The sequence below is a fragment of the Bison bison genome, unplaced genomic scaffold, assembly GCF_000754665.1.
Source record: "Bison bison bison isolate TAMUID 2011002044 unplaced genomic scaffold, Bison_UMD1.0 scf7180017864327, whole genome shotgun sequence".
Lineage (NCBI taxonomy): Eukaryota > Metazoa > Chordata > Mammalia > Artiodactyla > Bovidae > Bison > Bison bison.
The window spans coordinates 7,984,935-8,004,251 of record NW_011494899.1 but is presented as its reverse complement, the minus strand read 5'-3'; the positions used below and the strand labels follow the sequence as shown (position 1 = coordinate 8,004,251).

Sequence of the window (19,317 nt, the reverse complement as noted above, 5' to 3'; positions counted from 1 at the left end):
GTTACAGAAAAGTTTACAAAGTTTGATATATGCTTACAAATATGTTTAAAAGTAACAACTTTACATATACAAAATATATGAATATATCATTAATTTAAATGTATAAATCTCTTTGTTTTAGATTAATGTTATTTCCTATTTTTTAATTTATTAATGTTTTTAATTGGCAACCTCTAAATGTACACAGCATAGTCACTAAGTATCAAAAAATAAGCAAAATTATCTAATTATAAAATATTTTAATGTACCTAAATATTTCACACATTATTATTTTAAAACAGTGTGAAGCTAAAAAAAAAAAAAAAACCTTCTAAACAGTATCTAATGTGTGAACTATAGAAAAAAAGTAAGCTATTGATGAAAGCCTGTAACCAAAGTCTTAGCTAGAATCGTAGCAAAAGAAACAAAATAAACTTTGAGATTGCTACTTGAAATTTTAAAACATGGAACACAGCATATACTCAGTAATTCCAGAGCACTAAAGAAAAATATTTGCCTATGTAATTTAGCTTTTCAACCAGGTGGATATACTGGAATTGAGTATGTCTAAGCATTGCTGTTTAGTCACTAAGTCATCTGACTATTTGAAATCCCATGGACTGTAGCCTGTCAGACTCTGTCCATGGGATTTTCCAGGCAAGAATACTGGAGTGGTTTGCTATTTCCTTCTCCATGTCTATGCGTGCATGCTCAGTCACTTTAGTCACGTCTGGCTCTTTGTGACCCTATGGCATCTGGTCCCAATCACTTCATGGCAAATAGATGGGGAAACAGTGACAGACTTTATTTTGGGGGCTCCAAAATCACTGCAGATTGTGACTTCAGCCATGAAATTAAAACACGCTTACTCCTTGGAAGAAAAGTTATGACCAACCAAGACAGCATATTAAAAAGCAGAGATATTACTTTGCCAACAAAGGTCCGTTTAGTCAAGGCTATGGTTTTTCCAGTAGTCATGTGTGGATGTGAGAGTTGGACCATAAAGAAAGCTGAGCGCTGAAGAACTGATGCTTTTGAACTGTGGTGTTGGGAGAAGACTCTTGAAAGTCCCTTGGACAACAAGGAGATACAACCAGTCCATTCTAAAGGAAATCAGTCCTGAATATTCATTGGAAGGACTGATGCTGAAGCTGAAACTCCAATACTTCGGCCACCTAATGCAAAAGAGCTGACTCATTTGAAAAGACCCTGATGCTGGGAAAGATTGAAGGCCGGAGGAGAAGGCGATAACAGAGAATGAGATGGTTGGATGGCATCACTGACTCAAACAGACATGAGTTTGAGTAAACTCCAGGAGTTGGTGATGGACAGGGAAGCCTGGCGTGTTGCAGTCCATGGGGTCATAAAGAGTCAGACACAACTGAGCGACTGAACTGAACTGGACTCTAGTCCTTCAGGCTCCTCAGTTCATGGGATTCTCCAGGCAAGAATACTAGAGTGTGTTGCCATTTCCTTTTCCAGGGAATCTTCCAGACTCAGGCATCAAACCCGCATCTCCTGCATTGCAGGCAGATTCTTTACCACTGAGCCAGGTGGCAACCCATGTCTAAGCGTATGTACCTTTAAATTTAAATGATTGCAGGGTAGTTGACTTTAAAAAATGCAGCTTAATAGTATTCAGTGGAATCTTCTAATTCCATGGAACTTAATCATTTTTAATTCTGTGTATGTTCTTGGACCACCAAATCTGTAAGTACCTAGTTGACAGTACTTTGGTCAGTATAAGGCTCATGGGAGGGAGTTTATATTTATAGGCTGGGATGCAGTGAACCAGGATCTAGGGTAACAGGATTCACACCGGGTGTCTTAAGACATAAGCAAGCACAAGGCAATAGAGTGAATGGGAAATTATGAATTGGAAGGCAAGCAAGCATGAAATGCACAACAAAACCAAAGTCGATGGGTCAGAAAATTGGAATCCAGGTAAGAACTAGAGTCTAAGAAAGGCAATATAAGCAGCCAGTGGCCAGGAACTATAGATAACAATCAAAAAGGCCTAGGAATAGATGTGTAGTACCAAGAAGGCCTTGATTATTGGGCCCATGTTCTGTCCCAAACAGGATGCTTCCTGATTACCACCCTCCTGAGCAAGAATCAATTCCAAGATTAATATGTGCCCTGGGCTGATAGGGGTTGATGAGAAGCAAAGATTTAGATAGCATATACCCACTATTTCATTGCTCCTTAAAAACAGTGTGATAGGAGAGAGAAAGATCTTTTTCAACATCAATTACGATTTTAGCCAACTCTAAAACATGCTAGCACCAAATCCAGAGGAAATATTTTTAACAATGCCCTAATTTAAGAATATTCTTTTAACCATCAAGCACATGTTATATGTATGTATTAGCTTTTCAGCACATATGTAGTCACAACTTTCACAACTACAACTTCACTGAAATAAAAGAGAGTTATAGGGAAATGCTGATGCTGAAACTTTTACCTCCAGAGTTTCATCAATTAATGAGTGTAGAAAGTTAAAAAAAAAAAAAAAGTCAGGGCTTTGCTTAAACAAAATGACCCCCCAAAGTTCTCTCCAAAGTACTCATTATAGACCAAAAAAAAAAAATCTAAAACCTGATTCAAGTATTTTAGAAGACATAAAACTGGCACACTGCTTAAGATCATTTAGCATCACAGCTGCTTCACAAACGAGTTCCACTGATCTTGCTGCTTTGATCTGTGCCATTCAATTCGATATGGTTGAAGGCAGGATTATCAGTTCCACCATCTTCTACTGGATGAGATTTATAGCCTAAAACTTGCTTCTTCTAAAAGAAAATGTTAACATGATGATTAGAAAAAAGAAACTGTTCATTCACCTCAATAATTATCACTACTACTTTTCTTTCTCTAAATCTTATTCACAGTCTACTGAAGCAGAGATAAACAACAGAAATAAATCATTTAAAGAGGAAGGCAAATATCTTCCTTGTCCATCAGAGTTCCAAGAGAGTCTGAGGACTAACGAGTATTCTATACTGGTGATAAAAGTGTGGAGATTTCTTAAAAAACTGGAAATAGAACTGCCTTATGATCTAGCAATCCCACTGCTGGGCATACACACTGAGGAAACCAGAAGGGAAAGAGACACGTGTACCCCAATGTTCATCGCAGCACTGTTTATAATAGCCAGGACATGGAAGCAACCTAGATGTCCATCAGCAGATGAATGGATAAGAAAGCTATGGTACATATACACAATGGAGTATTACTCAGCCATTAAAAAGAATACATTTGAAGCAGTTCTAATGAGGTGGATGAAACTGGAGCCTACTATACAGAGTGAAGTAAGCCAGAAAGAAAAACACCAATACAGTATACTAATGCATATATATGGAATTTAGAAAGATGGTAACAATAACCCTGTGTACGAGACAGCAAAAGAGACACTGATGTATAGAACAGTCTTATGGACTCTGTGGGAGAGGGAGAGGGTGGGAAGATTTGGGAGAATGGCATTGAAACATGTAAAATATCATGTATGAAATGAGTTGCCAGTCCAGGTTCAATGCATGATACTGGATGCTTGGGGCTAGTGCACTGGGATGACCCAGAGGGATGGTATGGGGAGGGAGGAAGGAGGAGGGTTCAGGATGGGGAACACATGTATACCTGTGGTGGATTCATTTTGATATTTGGCAAAACTAATACAATTTTGTAAAGTTTAAAAATTTTTTTAAAATGCAAAAAAAAAAAAAAAGAATTTAAGGGAAAAAAAGCCAACTCACTTTCTTTAAAATGTCAAAATTAGATAAAAAGTCCTCTTTGGTTAGTAGGAATCTGCAGTCTATGTTTTGTTTTCTTCCTCCTGAAAAACAGACATTATTTACATCGTTAAAAAAATATCTGTAACTACCCAGGGATGGACCATCATACACACATTTAACTCGAGCACATTCACTTCTATGCACTTACAAAACACAAAGGGTCTTTTAAATAGTGCTGGAGACTTAGCCCACTCTTTCTCTTCCTTCAGTCAGTCCCAGATTCTGCAAGCCTCTCAGTGGAATCAATATGAGTCTAGTGTTTAAGGATAAATGAGATGGCTCTTAAATGTAAGCCAACTGCCTCATCCAGTATTAGCTAGGGAAGAGTCATCTGGCCCAATACTGGTAGGAAAACTGGTTTAAAAGCATTCTTCATGTTCTATCAATAAACTATCAAACCATCTACCTCTGCTTCAGACAGCAGAGTTTCCCTTCCTTAATCTGGTGGCTGTCAATGCATGAAGAAATGTAGGAAACTGTGAATTGTTGGATAAACTATTTAAGTGAAAACCAATATGGTTATCAGAATCAAAGCATTTAAGTGGGGGGAGGAGCAAAGAGAGTATTATGACACTAACATTTTTTAAGGAAAAAAATGAGTTGAAAAAGACCAAAAGTCAAATAGTAAAAGGAGATGTTTGTTCCAGATCTGAATGGTTGGGTTACTGGTGAGAAAAGTTTAAAATCTGTCTTAAAATATATCACAACAGATAAGAGAGTAAACCTGCCATGCTGAGAGTAAACCTGCCATTACTTAGGAGAAATAGCATAGTTCTTTTTGAAAAGAAAGAGAATAGTTTAAACAACTGTTTGCGAGGTAACAGATATCTACAAACTTTATTATAAACTTACAATAATTATAGATTGTAATGTCTATAATAATGACAAGTATATAATGTTAATACAATCATTAATCTGTTATATTAATGTCATTATTAATATAATTTTAATTATAAATGCAAGTACCAAAGAAGTATCAAAGACAGTGCTATCCAGATGCCAAAAAATCAATGAGAGGTGGTAGTACTCTACAAAGTGGGCACCATGCTGGTAGATTTGTAGCATAAAGCAGACATCACACATACTTGGATGAAGTGTAGGATTTCTGACTGATTATAACACACTTGATAAAGAAAGCAGTGGAGCTTTCTGCCCCTTGTTTGGCTGCTCTGGATGTGTATATGTGAGGGAACATAGGAAATTAGGGAGCCCAGCTTTTCTCCCCAACTCCACACTACTGCTCTGCTCCAAACCACCACGACTGCTCACCTGGATAAGTGCAATAGCCTCTACCCACCCTCCTTTCCTTACGGACTACTCTCAAAACTGGATCAGCGCTCTCCTTTGAAAATTATTGGAAAAGTATTTATAAAAATATCCCATGTAGTAGACCTAAAAGACACAGAGATGGAAAATAGAGAGAAGAGATAAGAAAATCAGAGGGGCTGTCCAAGTTTAAAACATTTGACTAACAGGGTTTCCAGAAAGAGAAAATTGAAAATGGCAGGAAATTATAAAAGAAATCATGTAGGAAAATTCCCTGGAACTGAAGGATATAGGTCTTTAGACCCTCCTGAGGGTTTAGGGCAGGACAGTCATTGTGAAATGGGTCACATGTAAACAGCCAGTACATGACAGGGAACTGGTATTCTGAACAGCAATAAGACAAGTAGAAGAAAAGTAAGACAGGCTTCAGGAACAAGAAAGTTACTCTCAACCTAGGATGCTCTACTCACACTGCCAACAATTATCAAGCAGATATGCAATGTTTCCAAGATCTCTTGTCCATCCTTTCTCAAAAACATGCTATAGCATATACTCCATTCAGTTAAGGGAGTAAACAAGAATTAGGAGAAATGGGATTCAGGCAGCAGAGCATCAAACACAGGAAGGAGACCAAGGGAATTCACAGAACTAGGGCAAAATGAAGTCCCAGGATAATGGTTCTACAGCAATCCCAGAAAAGCAGGGTATACCATGTGTATTATTGATTTGATTTTATTTAAAATGTATTTTTTTAAGTTTACAGACATCTGAAAAAAAGCCTTCACACTATGTTTGGATATAAAGACCATAATTAGATATAAAGGCTACTCCTTACATGTATAGATATCTTCTTTCCAGTTTACAAAGAGTTGGTGCAGGACAATGAGAATATCATGGCACAGGGCTATTATAATGGTATGTATAAAACTCCTAGCATTGTAATAGCTACACAAAAGCATTTTATTTTTATCTTACAGCAACCTGTGAGATAGGCAGGTCAATTGTTATTACCCTCATCTTACACATAAGATAGCTAAGGCTCAGAGTAGCTATGCAGACTTAGAGCTATAAGTTCATGCAGCTGCTAAATGGCATAACAGATTCTAATTGAGATGGGTCTTCTGTTTTCAAGACTAGTCCTTAAAACTTCCCATGAGTAAAATGGAACAAATAATTGAACTAATAGTATTTTACTATTTTATATAGTATAATAACATAAATAGCTATAAAACAGATATAGTAAAAACTAATACAGAGGTAAATATAGCAATAATAAATATAGCAATACTAATACTAAATATAGCAATATTAATGTTACCTGTTGATACACTGATAAGCATTCCCACAAATAACGTTACCAAAGTTCCAACAGTGCTGAAGTATAAATATGATAAAGAATACCAGTTATCCATCAGTGGAGTCCTAAGAAAGAACAAAAGCATAACTGTAAGGTTTTATGCATGCTACTAGTAACTAAGAGTATGTGTCAATAACCCTCATGGCAAACTCAGAATATAATATTTAATCATGTTTCTAATGTCCAAATTTGCTGTCCCACTTTTACCTTATTGGATCAGAAATTAAGTGTGACCTAACTTTTGACTGTGTGGATCACAATAAACTATGGAAAACTCTGAAAGAGATGGGAATACCAGACCACCTCACCTGCCTCTTGAGAAACCTATATGTAGGTCAGGAAGCAATGGATAGAACTAGACATGGAACAACAGACTGGTTCCAAATAGGAAAAGGAGTACATCAAGGCTGTATATTGTCACCCTGCTTATTTAACTTCTATGCAGAGTACATCATGAGAAACACTGGACTGGAAGAAACACAAGCTGGAATCAAGATTGCCGGGAGAAATATCAATAACCTCAGATATGTAGATGATACCACCCTTATGGCAGAAAGTGAAAGGGAACTAAAAAGCCTCTTGATGAAAGTGAAAGAGGAGAATGAAAAAGTTGGCTTAAAGCTCAACATTCAGAACTAAGACCATGGCATCTGGTCCCATCACTTCGTGGGAAATAGATGGGGAAACAGTGGAAACAGTGTCAGACTTTATTTTGGGGGGCTCAAAAATCACTGCAGATGGTGATTGCAGCCATGAAATTAAAAGATGCTTACTCCTTGGAAGGAAAGTTATGACCAACTTAGACAGCATATTCAAAAGCAGAGACATTACTTTGCCAACAAAGGTTCGTCTAGTCAAGGCTATGGTTTTTCCAGTGGTCATGTATGGATGTGAGAGTTGAACTGTGAAGAAAGCTGAGCGCTGAAGAAATGATGCTTTTGAACTGTGGTGCTGGAGAAGACTCCTGAGAGTCCCTTGGACTGCAAGGAGACCCAACCAATCCATCCTAAAGGAGATCAGTCCTGGGTGTTCTTTGGAAGGACTGATAATGAAGCTGAAACTCCAGTACTTTGGCCACCTCATGCAAAGAGTTGACTCATTGGAAAAGACTCTGATGCTGGGAGGGATTGGGGGCAGGAGGAGAAGGGGACAACAGAGGATGAGATGGCTGGATGGCATCACTGACTCGATGGACATGAGTTTGAGTGAACTCCGGGAGTTGGTGATGGATAGGGAGGCCTGGCGTGCTGCGATTCATCGGGTCGCAAAGAGTCGGACATGACTGAATGACTGAACTGGACTGAACTGAACTGAACCTTGATCTCATAATACCAATAATGTTTATTATAATACCAATGTCCATGTTTATTCATTCTGTTCATGTTATTCACTCAACTCTGCTTTGTTTCCCAGGCACTGTTCTTCTCATTGGAAAGTCTGACATTGAAAAGGTGGACAAGGGGGTTCCTGCTCTCAGGAAGTTTACATTCTAAAAGAGATATGTAGTGATTAAGTAAACAAATTAATAAACATAACAATTCCCATTTTGATTGTAGAGAAGAAAGCATTTAAATGAGATATTAATATCAAAATGAGAAATTAATGTCAAAGATACTTTAAAAATTCCCTGAATTTTGGAAATTAAATGTCCACTTGTAAATGATGTCTCCTGGCAATCTTGATTCCAGCTTGTGATTCATCCAGCTGGGCATTTTAGGTGTAAAATATATTGATTCACAATTTTTTAAGGTTATATTCCATTTACAGTTATCATAAAATATTGGCTATACTCACTATGTTGTATAATATGTCCTTGTAGCTTATATTATACCTAATTGTTTTTAATCACTTGCCCCTATATTGTCCCTCCCCACTTCCTGCTTTTTTGTTATCTTCATTATTTTGTGGTATTTTTTAGATTCCACATATAAGAGATATACAGTATTTGTGTTTGTCTGACTTATTTCACTTATATGTCCAGGGACGTGGATAGACCTGGAAGGCACATTGTCGTATTTTAAGTGGAGAAGTGACATGACCTGATCTGCCTCTAAAACAACTGCTCTAGGATTCCACATGCAGCTTTGATAGACCCACCATCCAGCCAAAAGTAATATTTGAAAACTTGGAGATGGGATGAGGCAGGTTTTTGTAGACCTCAGAGAGATCATGGCAATTATAACTTAAGGGGTCAATATCCCAGAAAGAAGGGAAAAATAGAAGTTAGCTAGTGAACTTAAGATAATGTGATATATTGGGCCAAAGACAGACAAAATAGAACAGAATAGAAAATCCAAAAATTGACCCACAAAAAATAGTCATTGGGTTTATGTCACAGTTGCCACTGCATGGCAAAATGGTGCAAAAAGAAGATATTTTCAATAAATGGTTTTTGGCTAATATCCATATGGGGAAAAAATGAATCTTGATCACTTGAAATCAATTCCAAAGTGGATTACAATTCACAAATGGAAATGGTGCACAAGAAAGCTTTTAAATAAAAAAATTAGAGGAATATCTTTATGACCTCAAGGTAGGCAAAGATTTCTTAAATGGGACTCACAAAAGACTAACCATATAGGAAGAGACTGATAAGTTGAACTCAATTAAAATTAAGAAATTCTGACCACTATAAAGCATCACTGCTGCTGCCAAGTCGCTTCAGTCGTGTCCGACTGTGCGACCCCATGGACTGCAGCCTACCAGGCTTCTCCGTCCATGGGATTCTCCAGGCAAGAACACTGGAGTGGGTTGCCATTTCCTTCTCCAATGCATGAAAATGAAAAGTGAAAGTGAAGTCGCTCAGTCGTATCCGACTCTTCGCGACCCCATGGACTGCAGCCTACCAGGCTCCTCCGTCCATAGAGTAAAAAGGTAAGCCACAGAGTGGGAGAAAAATATTTTCAAAACTTATCTTTTATCTAGAATTTATCAAGAAAACTTAAATAAATAAAAACAGAGAACTCATTTTAAAATGGACCAAAGATTTCAATAAAGTCACAAAAGTTCATAAAAGTAGTTATACAAATGCCCAGTTCAGTTCAGTCGCTCAGTCGTGTCCGACTCTTTGCGACCCCATGAACTGCAGCACGCCAGGCCTCCCTGTCCATCACCAACTCCTGGAGTTCACTCAAACTCATGTCCATTGAGTTGGTGATGCCGTCCAGCCATCTCATACAAATGCCCAGTAGACATGTAAAAAGGTATCAAACTTCATTAATCATAAGGGAAATGCAAGTTATGTATCCATTAAGTATTGGGAACTTAAAAAGTAAAAACTGAATCTGAGTGATCGAAACCTAATATGTAGGCAGTGAGAGTAGCTACTTCACCTTTGGCTCTGTGTGTGTTCACTCCCCTTGGACTCTAGTCATCCTAAACTGTGCATGACGTCCTAAGACTCCATGTGGCTTCAGGCCTTCCTGACTTGCATATGTTGCCTTCATTCTGCAACATACACTCCTTCCTTTTTTCCCCCGTCTGATCTTGTTCACCTGATTATTTCACCCATGTTACACTCCTCTAGAATCTTTCACTCAGGAATCATTAGGCTCCTCCTCCTTCTGGTTGTCATGATAGACTGTGAATACTACTTTTCACAGTGTGTTACTTGTTTATTCTCTTGTCCAACTTCCGTTTGGGTCATTTTCTGTGACAACAATAACTTTCCAGACCTTCTCTTCTAGCCAACTTCTGCATTCTTCAAGTATTAGTGCATCCCTGAAGTCTGTGCTAATCTACATTTCAACTTTGCTTATAATCATTCTTGTGGGTACTTAGTTCATGCTCAAAAAATTCTGATTTATTAGCTGAGCTATTTTATAAATAAGCTAACATAGAACAGTGATTATTATGGTACCAGGCACATAGTAAACCTCAGCTCATTTATGTATTTTGGAAATCCAAATAACCAATATGCCTTTAAATTATACATCTACATAATCAGGACAAACACTAAGAAAAATTGTGAAATGAAAAGTACAACTTCAACATCCTCCAATTTATCCCTAATCACTTCTCCCTTAACTAATTCATCACTTCTCCCTTAACTAATTCATCACTTCTCCCTTCTCTCTAATGACTTCCTGAGCTCCACCCCATAAATGCATTCATTCTTATCCAGAATACACCCTGTATTTCTGTGCCCTTATCTCCATAGCATCCCCATCTAGTCAAACCTTCCCCCACACATGCCTCAAGCCCTAGAACTACCTTTTCTCTTAACCCATGCAGATTACCAGCCCTGACTCCCACACAAGTATTCTCATAGCTGAATTCCCTCTGAATCACCAATGATGTTTGTATGTATGGTCACATTCCTTCTCCCAAGAGTGTGTCCCATTTTAAGAGGGAGATGCCATGTCTTGTCTCAAAAGAAATGATTCTCCAGTGGCTTCATTCTAGGCAAGCTGGAACTGGGGCAATACTTTAGGGGAAATGCCATCATCTTTGCATTCCTTGAATGCATCCATGGGTTTTGCGCTTTAAAGCTGAATATGTATATATCCACTGAGGGTAGTCTTGCTCTCACATCCACTGTACAGTGTAACAGTGATGTACCAAAAGGTCTGTTACTGTTTACTCACTAAGTGAAACTCGCTCAGTTGTATCTGACTCTTTGTGATCCCATGGACTATAGCCCACCAGGCTCCTCTGTCCATGGAATTTCCCAGGGAAGAATACTGGAGTGGGTGGCCATTTCCCTCTCCAACCAAAAGTCTACATTATTTCATTAAATCAGATGACATCAGTAGCCAGAAGCTCAAAAATGTACTGCATAACTGAAAACTCTAACAGGAAGATCACAGCTGCAACTCATTGCCAATGCTCTAAAGATTTGGAATATTTAAAACTGAACAAATAGCAATTATCCAATGTATTTCAACAAATTGCAGCTTCTAGTTGGTAAAAGTTATACTTCAAAGGCTATATATGCAATGTATCTTTTATAATTTTGCTTTTCATTTTAAAGGTTTTTCAGTGGACAAAGACAACTTTTCATTCAAGTGGAACTAATATTTGTCAGCATTTACACAGAGTAGAATTTTTTGTTACTATTCAAGTCTTCTCTGCATCTGTAGGTGAAGTGGAAATTTTTATTGAAATTAAGAAAATATGGCTTTTTTCTTTTGCTATTTCTGAACAAAATATAATAGCCAGAAAGCCACACACACTCTCCTCATTTCAAAATTAGGCAAAATCACAGCACTGCAGGCAAGACAAAGAGCAACAGAGGTTTTCTATCTGTCACATTCATTTTTTAAAATATGACATTACAAGACTCAATCCATTACCTTTCAATGTTGTGTACTTGAGAAGCACTGGTAGAAAATGGCATTTCTGTGGTTGTCATCCAATTTGTTCCATTGTATGTGCTGTTACAGCCATAGGTTTCAAGTCTTAATGGCATCATTCTCTCAGGAAGTGGGGGATAAAGCTGAGCTCCAATTCCGACCCACAAAGAAACAGCAAATCCAGCCAGCAGACCCCCAAGTGCTCCCTGCAAAACAGAAGTGTTTTTCAAAACAAATAATACAGTTTGCTTTGAAATAGAAGTTAACATTAGGAGCTTAAGCTCAACACGGTCCAAGTCAAATTTACCAGCTTCCTTCCTAAAACTCTTCTCCCTTGCAAGCTCCCTGCCTCTTGCCAAGGGCAGCATGGGTCCCAGGTCCCTCAGCCCAGAGCCCTTGTCTCTGGAACCCCCAACCCCTATTTTATATCTCTATCTTGCCAATCACCAATTCTTCTTCATTTTTCTTTACATATCTCATAATTCCATGCCTTCCACTCTGTCTCCATGGCCAGCCCTCTGTTCTGGTCTCTTCATCTCTTTACACCCAGTGACCACCACAGACAGATATGCAGTTGACTTCAAGCCAACTTTTCCCTCCACTTTTACTTAATTTACAAAAAAAATGGCATGCCATATGAGCAACAGGGTCTTTCCAGGTGGCACTAGTAGTAAAGAACCTCCCTGCCAATGCAGGAGACCTAAGAGACTCAGGTTCGATCCCTAGGTTGGGAAGATCCCCTAGAGGAGGGAACACCAACCCACTCCACTATTCTTGCCTGGAGAATCCCATGGACAGAGGAGCCTGGTGGGCTACAGTCTCTAGGGTCACAAAGAGTCAGACAAGACTGAAGTGACTTAGCACACACGCATGCATGAGCAACAGGCTATGAAGAAGAAAGCATCCACAGAATTTATTCCTTTACTTAGCAACATGCATGATAAGTAAATTAGGGGACAATGCTGCTGCTGCTGCTAAGTCGCTTCAGTCGTGTCCGACTCTGTGCGACCCCATAGATGGCAGCCCACTAGGCTCCTCTGTCCCTGGGATTCTCCAGGAAAGAATACTGGAAAATAGCAAGATGTTTTCACAAATGACTGCAATGGTACATATAACCAAGCCAAGTACTTCCAGAGATAAGTGGAAATGTCCTCTCTAAAGACATTTGGTTTCACAATCTTTGAAAGACTTGGGTTACCCTGCTCCTACCTTTCACCAGTAATCGAACAGTTTTTGATAGTCAGTCAGTCCTTGAATGATTTAAGCCCTAGTTCCAAATAATGCAGTCGAAAGCAAATCTTGCTGGAAAGCCCCTTTCTCTGTGGTGAAATTTCTCCCCTCACTTTAAGAATAATGATCAGATTATTACAACAGAAATAGCAGTATCTTACTTCCTCTGCTAAGGACAAGTTGGACCTAGTCAGCTATAGCATTTCTGGAGGCAACTCATGGTGGCAATAAATGTCAAAAATCAAAAGTCAATCTTCTTTTAATATTTCAGTCACTCAACCAACCACTTGCATTTCACAAAGAATCTCATCAAAACTTCAACATTTTGAGGTGGACATGAACTGCCCTCTTTCTTTGTGATTCATTTCTACTAAGCTAGCATTTCATATGACACTTCATTGAGAATTATTATTAACAATAATAACAATGATAATAGCCCTTATTTGTATCTGCCTTACCAATTCCTAATGCCTCATGAGGAAAATGGAATTCTAAGTATAAAGTTCTACAGTTATTCTCCATCTGTCTGAAACAACCACACATACATTATAAGCTTTTCCTAAACTTCAGCTTTATAGCAGGACTAAATTAGTAGTGTTCCTCCTGACTTTCAGAGAAATTATTTCAATTTCATTTATACTAAACAAAACTTAGTACACCTCAAAGCACAGATATGTCTATATAGAAGAACAGAGCTATTACTTCTTTCTGAACTCAATTCTAAATTATGATTATCCTTTTGGGAACAGAAGCACGTTGTTGGAGCTACATCTTTAAATATCAGGAGAATAGATTCTGACCAAAGTGGCAAAGAATTTATCTTATTGCTTCTCTTTACTGTACCCTGGCTATTCACAGGTATCCTTGGCTCTACTGCCCTGAAATCTTTCATATCCAAGCCTGTAAATCTCCTTTAAATCTTAATGATTAATATTAATGAAGGGTAAAAAATAAATAAAAACAAAATGTTGTTCTTTAGTTATATAATATAATATTCATAATGTGCATGCTAAGTTGCTTCAGTCATGTCTGACTCTGTGAGACCCTAGGAATTGCAGCCTGCCAGTCTCTTCTGTCCTGGGGATTCTCCAGGCAAGAATACTGGAGTGGGTTGTTGTGCCCTCCTCCAGGGGATCTTCCCAACGTAGGGATCAAACCTGCATCTCTTACATCTCTTGTATTGGAAGGCAGGTTCTTTACCTTGAGCACCACCTGGGAAGCCCAATATTCATAATATATTGTATTATATTATATATCATATTATGTATTATTTCATAATATATATTCTTTAGTTGTGCTTTATGATACTCTTTAATATTATATTTTGGGCTTCCCCAGTGGCTCAATGGTAAAGAATCTGCCTGCCAATGCAGGAGACACAAGCTCAATCCCTGGGTCAGGAAGATGCCCTGAAGAAGGAAATGGGCTTCCCTCATAGCTCAGTCAGTAAAGAATCTGCCTGCATTGCAGGAGACCTGGGTTTGATTCCTCAGTTGGGAAGATCCCCTGGAGAAGGAAATGGCAACCCACTCCAGTATTCTTGCCTGGAAAATCCCATGGACAGAGGAGCCTGGCGTGCTACAGTCCATGGGGTAGCAAGAGTCGGACACAAGTTGGTAACTAAACTACCACCACCACCACTCCAGTATTCTTGCCTAGAAAACCCCATGGACAGAGGAGCCTGGTAGGTTACAGTGCATGAGGTCACAAAGAATCAGACACAACATAGTGACTAAACAACAATATTATATTTTAGTTATAATTACGTTTTTCTATAATTATGTGATAGTCACAATATCAGAGGAGGTAATGGCACCCCACTCCAGTACTCTTGCCTGGAAAATCCCATGGACGGAGGAGTCTGGTGGGCTACAATCCATGGGGTCACGAAGAGTCGGACATGACTGAGCGACTTTACTTTCACTTTCACTTTTCACTTTCATGTGTTGGAGAAGGAAATGGCAACCCACTCCAGTGCTCTTGCCTGGAGAATCCCAGGGACGGGGGAACCTGGTGGGCTGCCATCTATGGGGTTGCACAGAGTCGGACACAACTGAAGCGACTTAGCAGCAGCAGCAGCAGTCACAATATATATTGTTCTGGCAGTTTCCATTTAGTTTCACACATGCAGGGTCCCAGTGCATAGTACATTCGTTGTGTGTCCCAGCGAAGTCAATACGAATAACTTAAGTCATCAAGATAAGCCACTAATGACAGGTATCAGAGGAACCATAACTTTATAGTTGAGAAAAATTGTAGAAATGCTACTGTAGTTGGAAAAGTAGACTTTACATATATTCATCTTTTATACTTACAATTGAGTTGGCAAAGGGAACCAAAATCCCCAAAGAAAACAAGCCCATAAGTGGCCCACCAAGCATGCCAAATATGCTGAGTGCTGCCTACAAAATTAATAAGAAGTCATCAATCAGCAATCGGAAATCCAAAGTTAAAACATTTAAAAGTAATTTCATTGAGATGAGGATTTAAACTCAAAACTCCTGAAAATCATGGCAGCCTTGCCATTGACAAAGAGATAATTAGAACCTGGAAGCTTCTGCATCTCAGGCTCGGTTCTATCTGTTCATTAAGTATCCTCAATAAAAGAAGCAAACTATAAAGAGGACAGAGAATTATGAGGCAAGAGGGACACTACTCCTAGCATTGTTCTTGTAGATGTTAATAATCACATCACTCCTTTGTGCTTCGGTAGTCTCAAAATGCTCTGCAAAACAAGATTGTGGCTAAGTACTACTAAGTGACCAGAGATGGCAACAAAACCCAATGCTATCCTTGATTTCCTAAGGATAGAACTAAAATGAGAAATGTGATTTCAAAAAGAAAAAAAAAAAAAAAAAGATTGATCAAATCATGTAGAAAGTTTTAACCTGATTGGCTAACTGCAACCTTTGCTTTGATGGACAGATGCCAAAATCATGATAGTGAAAAAAGTTTACAGTGTGAAGAATGCAAAAGTGCAAATAGCTGAAACATTCAAGAGATATATGTTCACAATATTCAGACAGCTAATTCTTGAGAGTGAATAGAACCATCAAAGAAGAATCAGGGACCCACTGGTTTGTTCACAGAGTAAAAGGGACAGATGGAAGAGAATTAATACATTAAAGAAAAAATGTTAGTCAAAAAAATTTTAGAGGGTATAGACTGCAGCTCTGGGTTAAAAAACAAACAACAACAACAACAAATAAACAAAACAAACAAAAAAACAAGAAAAGAGCTCTACCTAGTGGACTAGGGAAGGAGTGAGGATATGATGACAGAGAAGAACTAGTGTTCAAGGAGAATATGGACTCAGAATATGGTCCTAAGGAACCATTTCACAATGTCTCTTGAACCAGAGTCCAGTTGGAAGGAAGGTAGACTTCACTACAAAATGTGAGAAGTCACTTGGCACATGTGGTGGTCACCGTGACAGTGTGACCTAGAGCCAGTTCTAGAGATACAAGGAATAGTCTCCCCACCAAATACTTGTCTCAGGAAATAAGACCTTGGTTAGAGATGAAGCAAGGAAGAGCTGTCTTAAAGTCATGATGACTCTCCTAGAATATCTCATTACCTATACTCAGGCCAGAGCTGGTATATGAAAAAGGGGGGAAAAGGGGGAATCAATCATAAGAGCTCTAAAAATAATTCAGACTATGAAGGAAAGCATACTAACGGGAGTTTTGTTGGTTATAGCTTAGGTGTACCAGATAAGGTTAGAGTTTCTAGACCTAAATCATCCATTCATTCATATAATCAGAATGAGAGTACACTATTTTAACAGCTGGTATACACTAAGCAACAACCAACCAGAAAGGAACCAAATCTTAGGCCTGAAGCAGGAGTCTGGAGGACTTGTTATGCCTAGCATTAACCTTCAAATTTCTGGGTCATGCTGAGGTCCCAGAGTCCCAGAGTCGGACCCAGGTGGCCATGGAAATTCCATGGACTACTTGGGGGTGATCAGGTAAGTAGATATTTATGAACCAATACATAAATAGTTACATTCAACCTGAATGTATAAAATATCTACTTTGTCTTAGGAACTGTACCAGATATCTGGTACAGTATCAAAGAACAATGACATAATCCTCACCTTCATGAAATTTTAACCTATTTAGTAAAATAGACACTAAATAAATGACTGCAATAAAGTATTATAATGGGGATTACAAGAGAAATATGAGGTACTCTGGGAACATAATAGAGGGGAACTCAAACCTATCCAGGTAACAGAAAGAGCCTTTTCAGAAAATAATGTTTAAGTTGAAACTTGAAGGAAAAATAAGACTTAAACAGTTAAAGAGTGCTAAACAGAAAATCAGAAGGATACAGAAGAACTCAGAACCATCGATGAGAAGATCTATTAATAATTGACACTTGTAGAATATACACTTAACAATAGCAGAGAACACATTCCTTTCTTGTTCCCCTGTAACAGATACCAAAATACTATATCCTGGGCTATAAAACAGACTTCAGCAAATTTTAAAGAATTAAAATCATACAGAATGTGTTCAGAATGACCACCTTGGAATGAAACTAGAAATCAATAGCAGAAAGATAACAGGAAAGTCTTCAAACATTTAGAAACTAAGTAACATACTTTTAAACAATCCATGGGGCAAAAGGACATATCAAAGGAAATTTTAAAATATAAATACAAAACATGAAGAGTTGTGGGACACAGCTAGAAGTGCTGAGAGGGAATATTTTAGCAATTAGTGCATAAATTATAAATAAAATTCTGAAATCAATCATCTAAGGTCCTACCTCAAGAACAAAATCCAAAGTAAGCAGAAGGAAGAAAATAATGAAGATAAGAACAAAAAGCAATGATTTAGAACAGAAAAACAATATGGAAAAATCAGTGAAACAAGAAGCTAATTCTTTGAAAATATCCATAAAAATTGACAAAGCTCTAGCAAGACTGAAAAACAGATAAAAGATAAAATTACCAATGTGAGGAATAAAACAAGAGCTAACACTACAAACTCTGCAGATATCAAAACCATAATAAGGGAATACTATGGATCAAATCCTTGATCCATTTTATAATTCATCCAATATGAAACAGGTAATTTGAACAGCTATAACTACTAAGAAAACTGAATTCATAATTTTAAATTCCCCCCAAAAGAAACCCCCAAGAGCAGATGGTTTCACTAGAGTATTATACCAAACAAAGAATTAACACCAGTTTTGTACAATCTCTTCCATAAAAAAGGAGAGAATTCTTTCCAGATTATTTTATGAAGCTGGTATGACCCTAATACCAAATCCAGACAATGACATTACAAAAAAATATTACTACAGATCAGTACCTCTCATGAATATAGATGTAAAAATTCTTAATAAAATATCATCAAATAGAATTCAGCAACATATAAAAATAACTATATGCTATGACCAAATGAAATTTATTCCAGAAATGCAAGGCTGGATCAACATTTGAAAATCAATCAGGATAATATACCATGTCAAAGGACTAAAGAAGAAAATCATATTGTTATATCAAATGACGCTGAAAAATCATCTGACAAAATTCAACACTCATTCATGATAAAAACTCTCAGGAAAATAGGAGTAAAGGGGAATTTCCTTAATTTGGTAAAGGGGATATACAAAACTCCTACAGCTAATGTACTCAAGAATGAATTACTAAATGTTTTCCTCATTCAGGGACTTCCCTTGTGGCTCAGCTGGTAAAGAATTTGCCTGCAATGCAGGAGACCTGGGTTCAATCCCTGGGTTAGGAAGACCCCCTAGAGAAAGGAAAGGCTACCCACTCCAGTATTCTGGCCTAGAGAATTCCATGGACTGTATAGTCCATGAGGTCACAAAGAGTAGGACACGACTGAGCAACTTTCACTTTCACTTTGCTCATTCAGACTGGGCAACAAGGCAATGGTGTTCACTCTCCTACACTTATTCAACATGATGTGTAAACTGAAGCCACAGGAATAATATAATAATAATAATAATAACAAATTGAAGCAATAGGGAAACAAAAGGTACATGCACAGATTGGAAGAGAAGATATGAAACTGTCCCTATCTGAAGTTGAAGAAAATCCCAGAAATTAATAAGTAAACTCAACAAGGTCATATGATATAGACAAATATACAAAAATCAATTGTATCTCTTATACATTAACAAACACATGGACACCAACATTACAAATACAACATCATTTAAATTACTCAAAAAATGAAATGCTTAGGTATAAATCTAATTAAATATAAATGGGACTTTTATATAAAAATTACTGTGTTATAAAAATTACACGGTTGGTGGTGGAAAAACTTAGGGACAATCTAAATAAATGAAGAGACATACTACATTTATGGATTAAAAGATTCAATGTGGTAAAAATGTTCCCGAGTTGTTATATAGG

At 37.8% G+C, this 19,317-nt stretch overlaps 1 protein-coding gene across 1 annotated transcript in view; it reads right to left on the bottom strand.

Annotated features, from left to right (window-relative positions):
• Positions 1-1,458: 1,458 nt before the first annotated feature.
• The window catches only part of SLC5A8 (solute carrier family 5 (sodium/monocarboxylate cotransporter), member 8), a 66,681-nt gene continuing 48,822 nt past the window's right edge, over positions 1,459-19,317 (bottom strand). The window contains exons 11-15 of the mRNA XM_010853455.1: positions 15,233-15,319; positions 11,688-11,893; positions 6,355-6,458; positions 3,732-3,811; positions 1,459-2,771 (exon numbers count right to left, since the gene is read on the bottom strand). Coding sequence (XP_010851757.1) covers positions 2,646-2,771; positions 3,732-3,811; positions 6,355-6,458; positions 11,688-11,893; positions 15,233-15,319 — 603 coding nt within the window. The 3' untranslated portion in view covers positions 1,459-2,645. The remainder of the gene's footprint in view (positions 2,772-3,731; positions 3,812-6,354; positions 6,459-11,687; positions 11,894-15,232; positions 15,320-19,317) is intronic.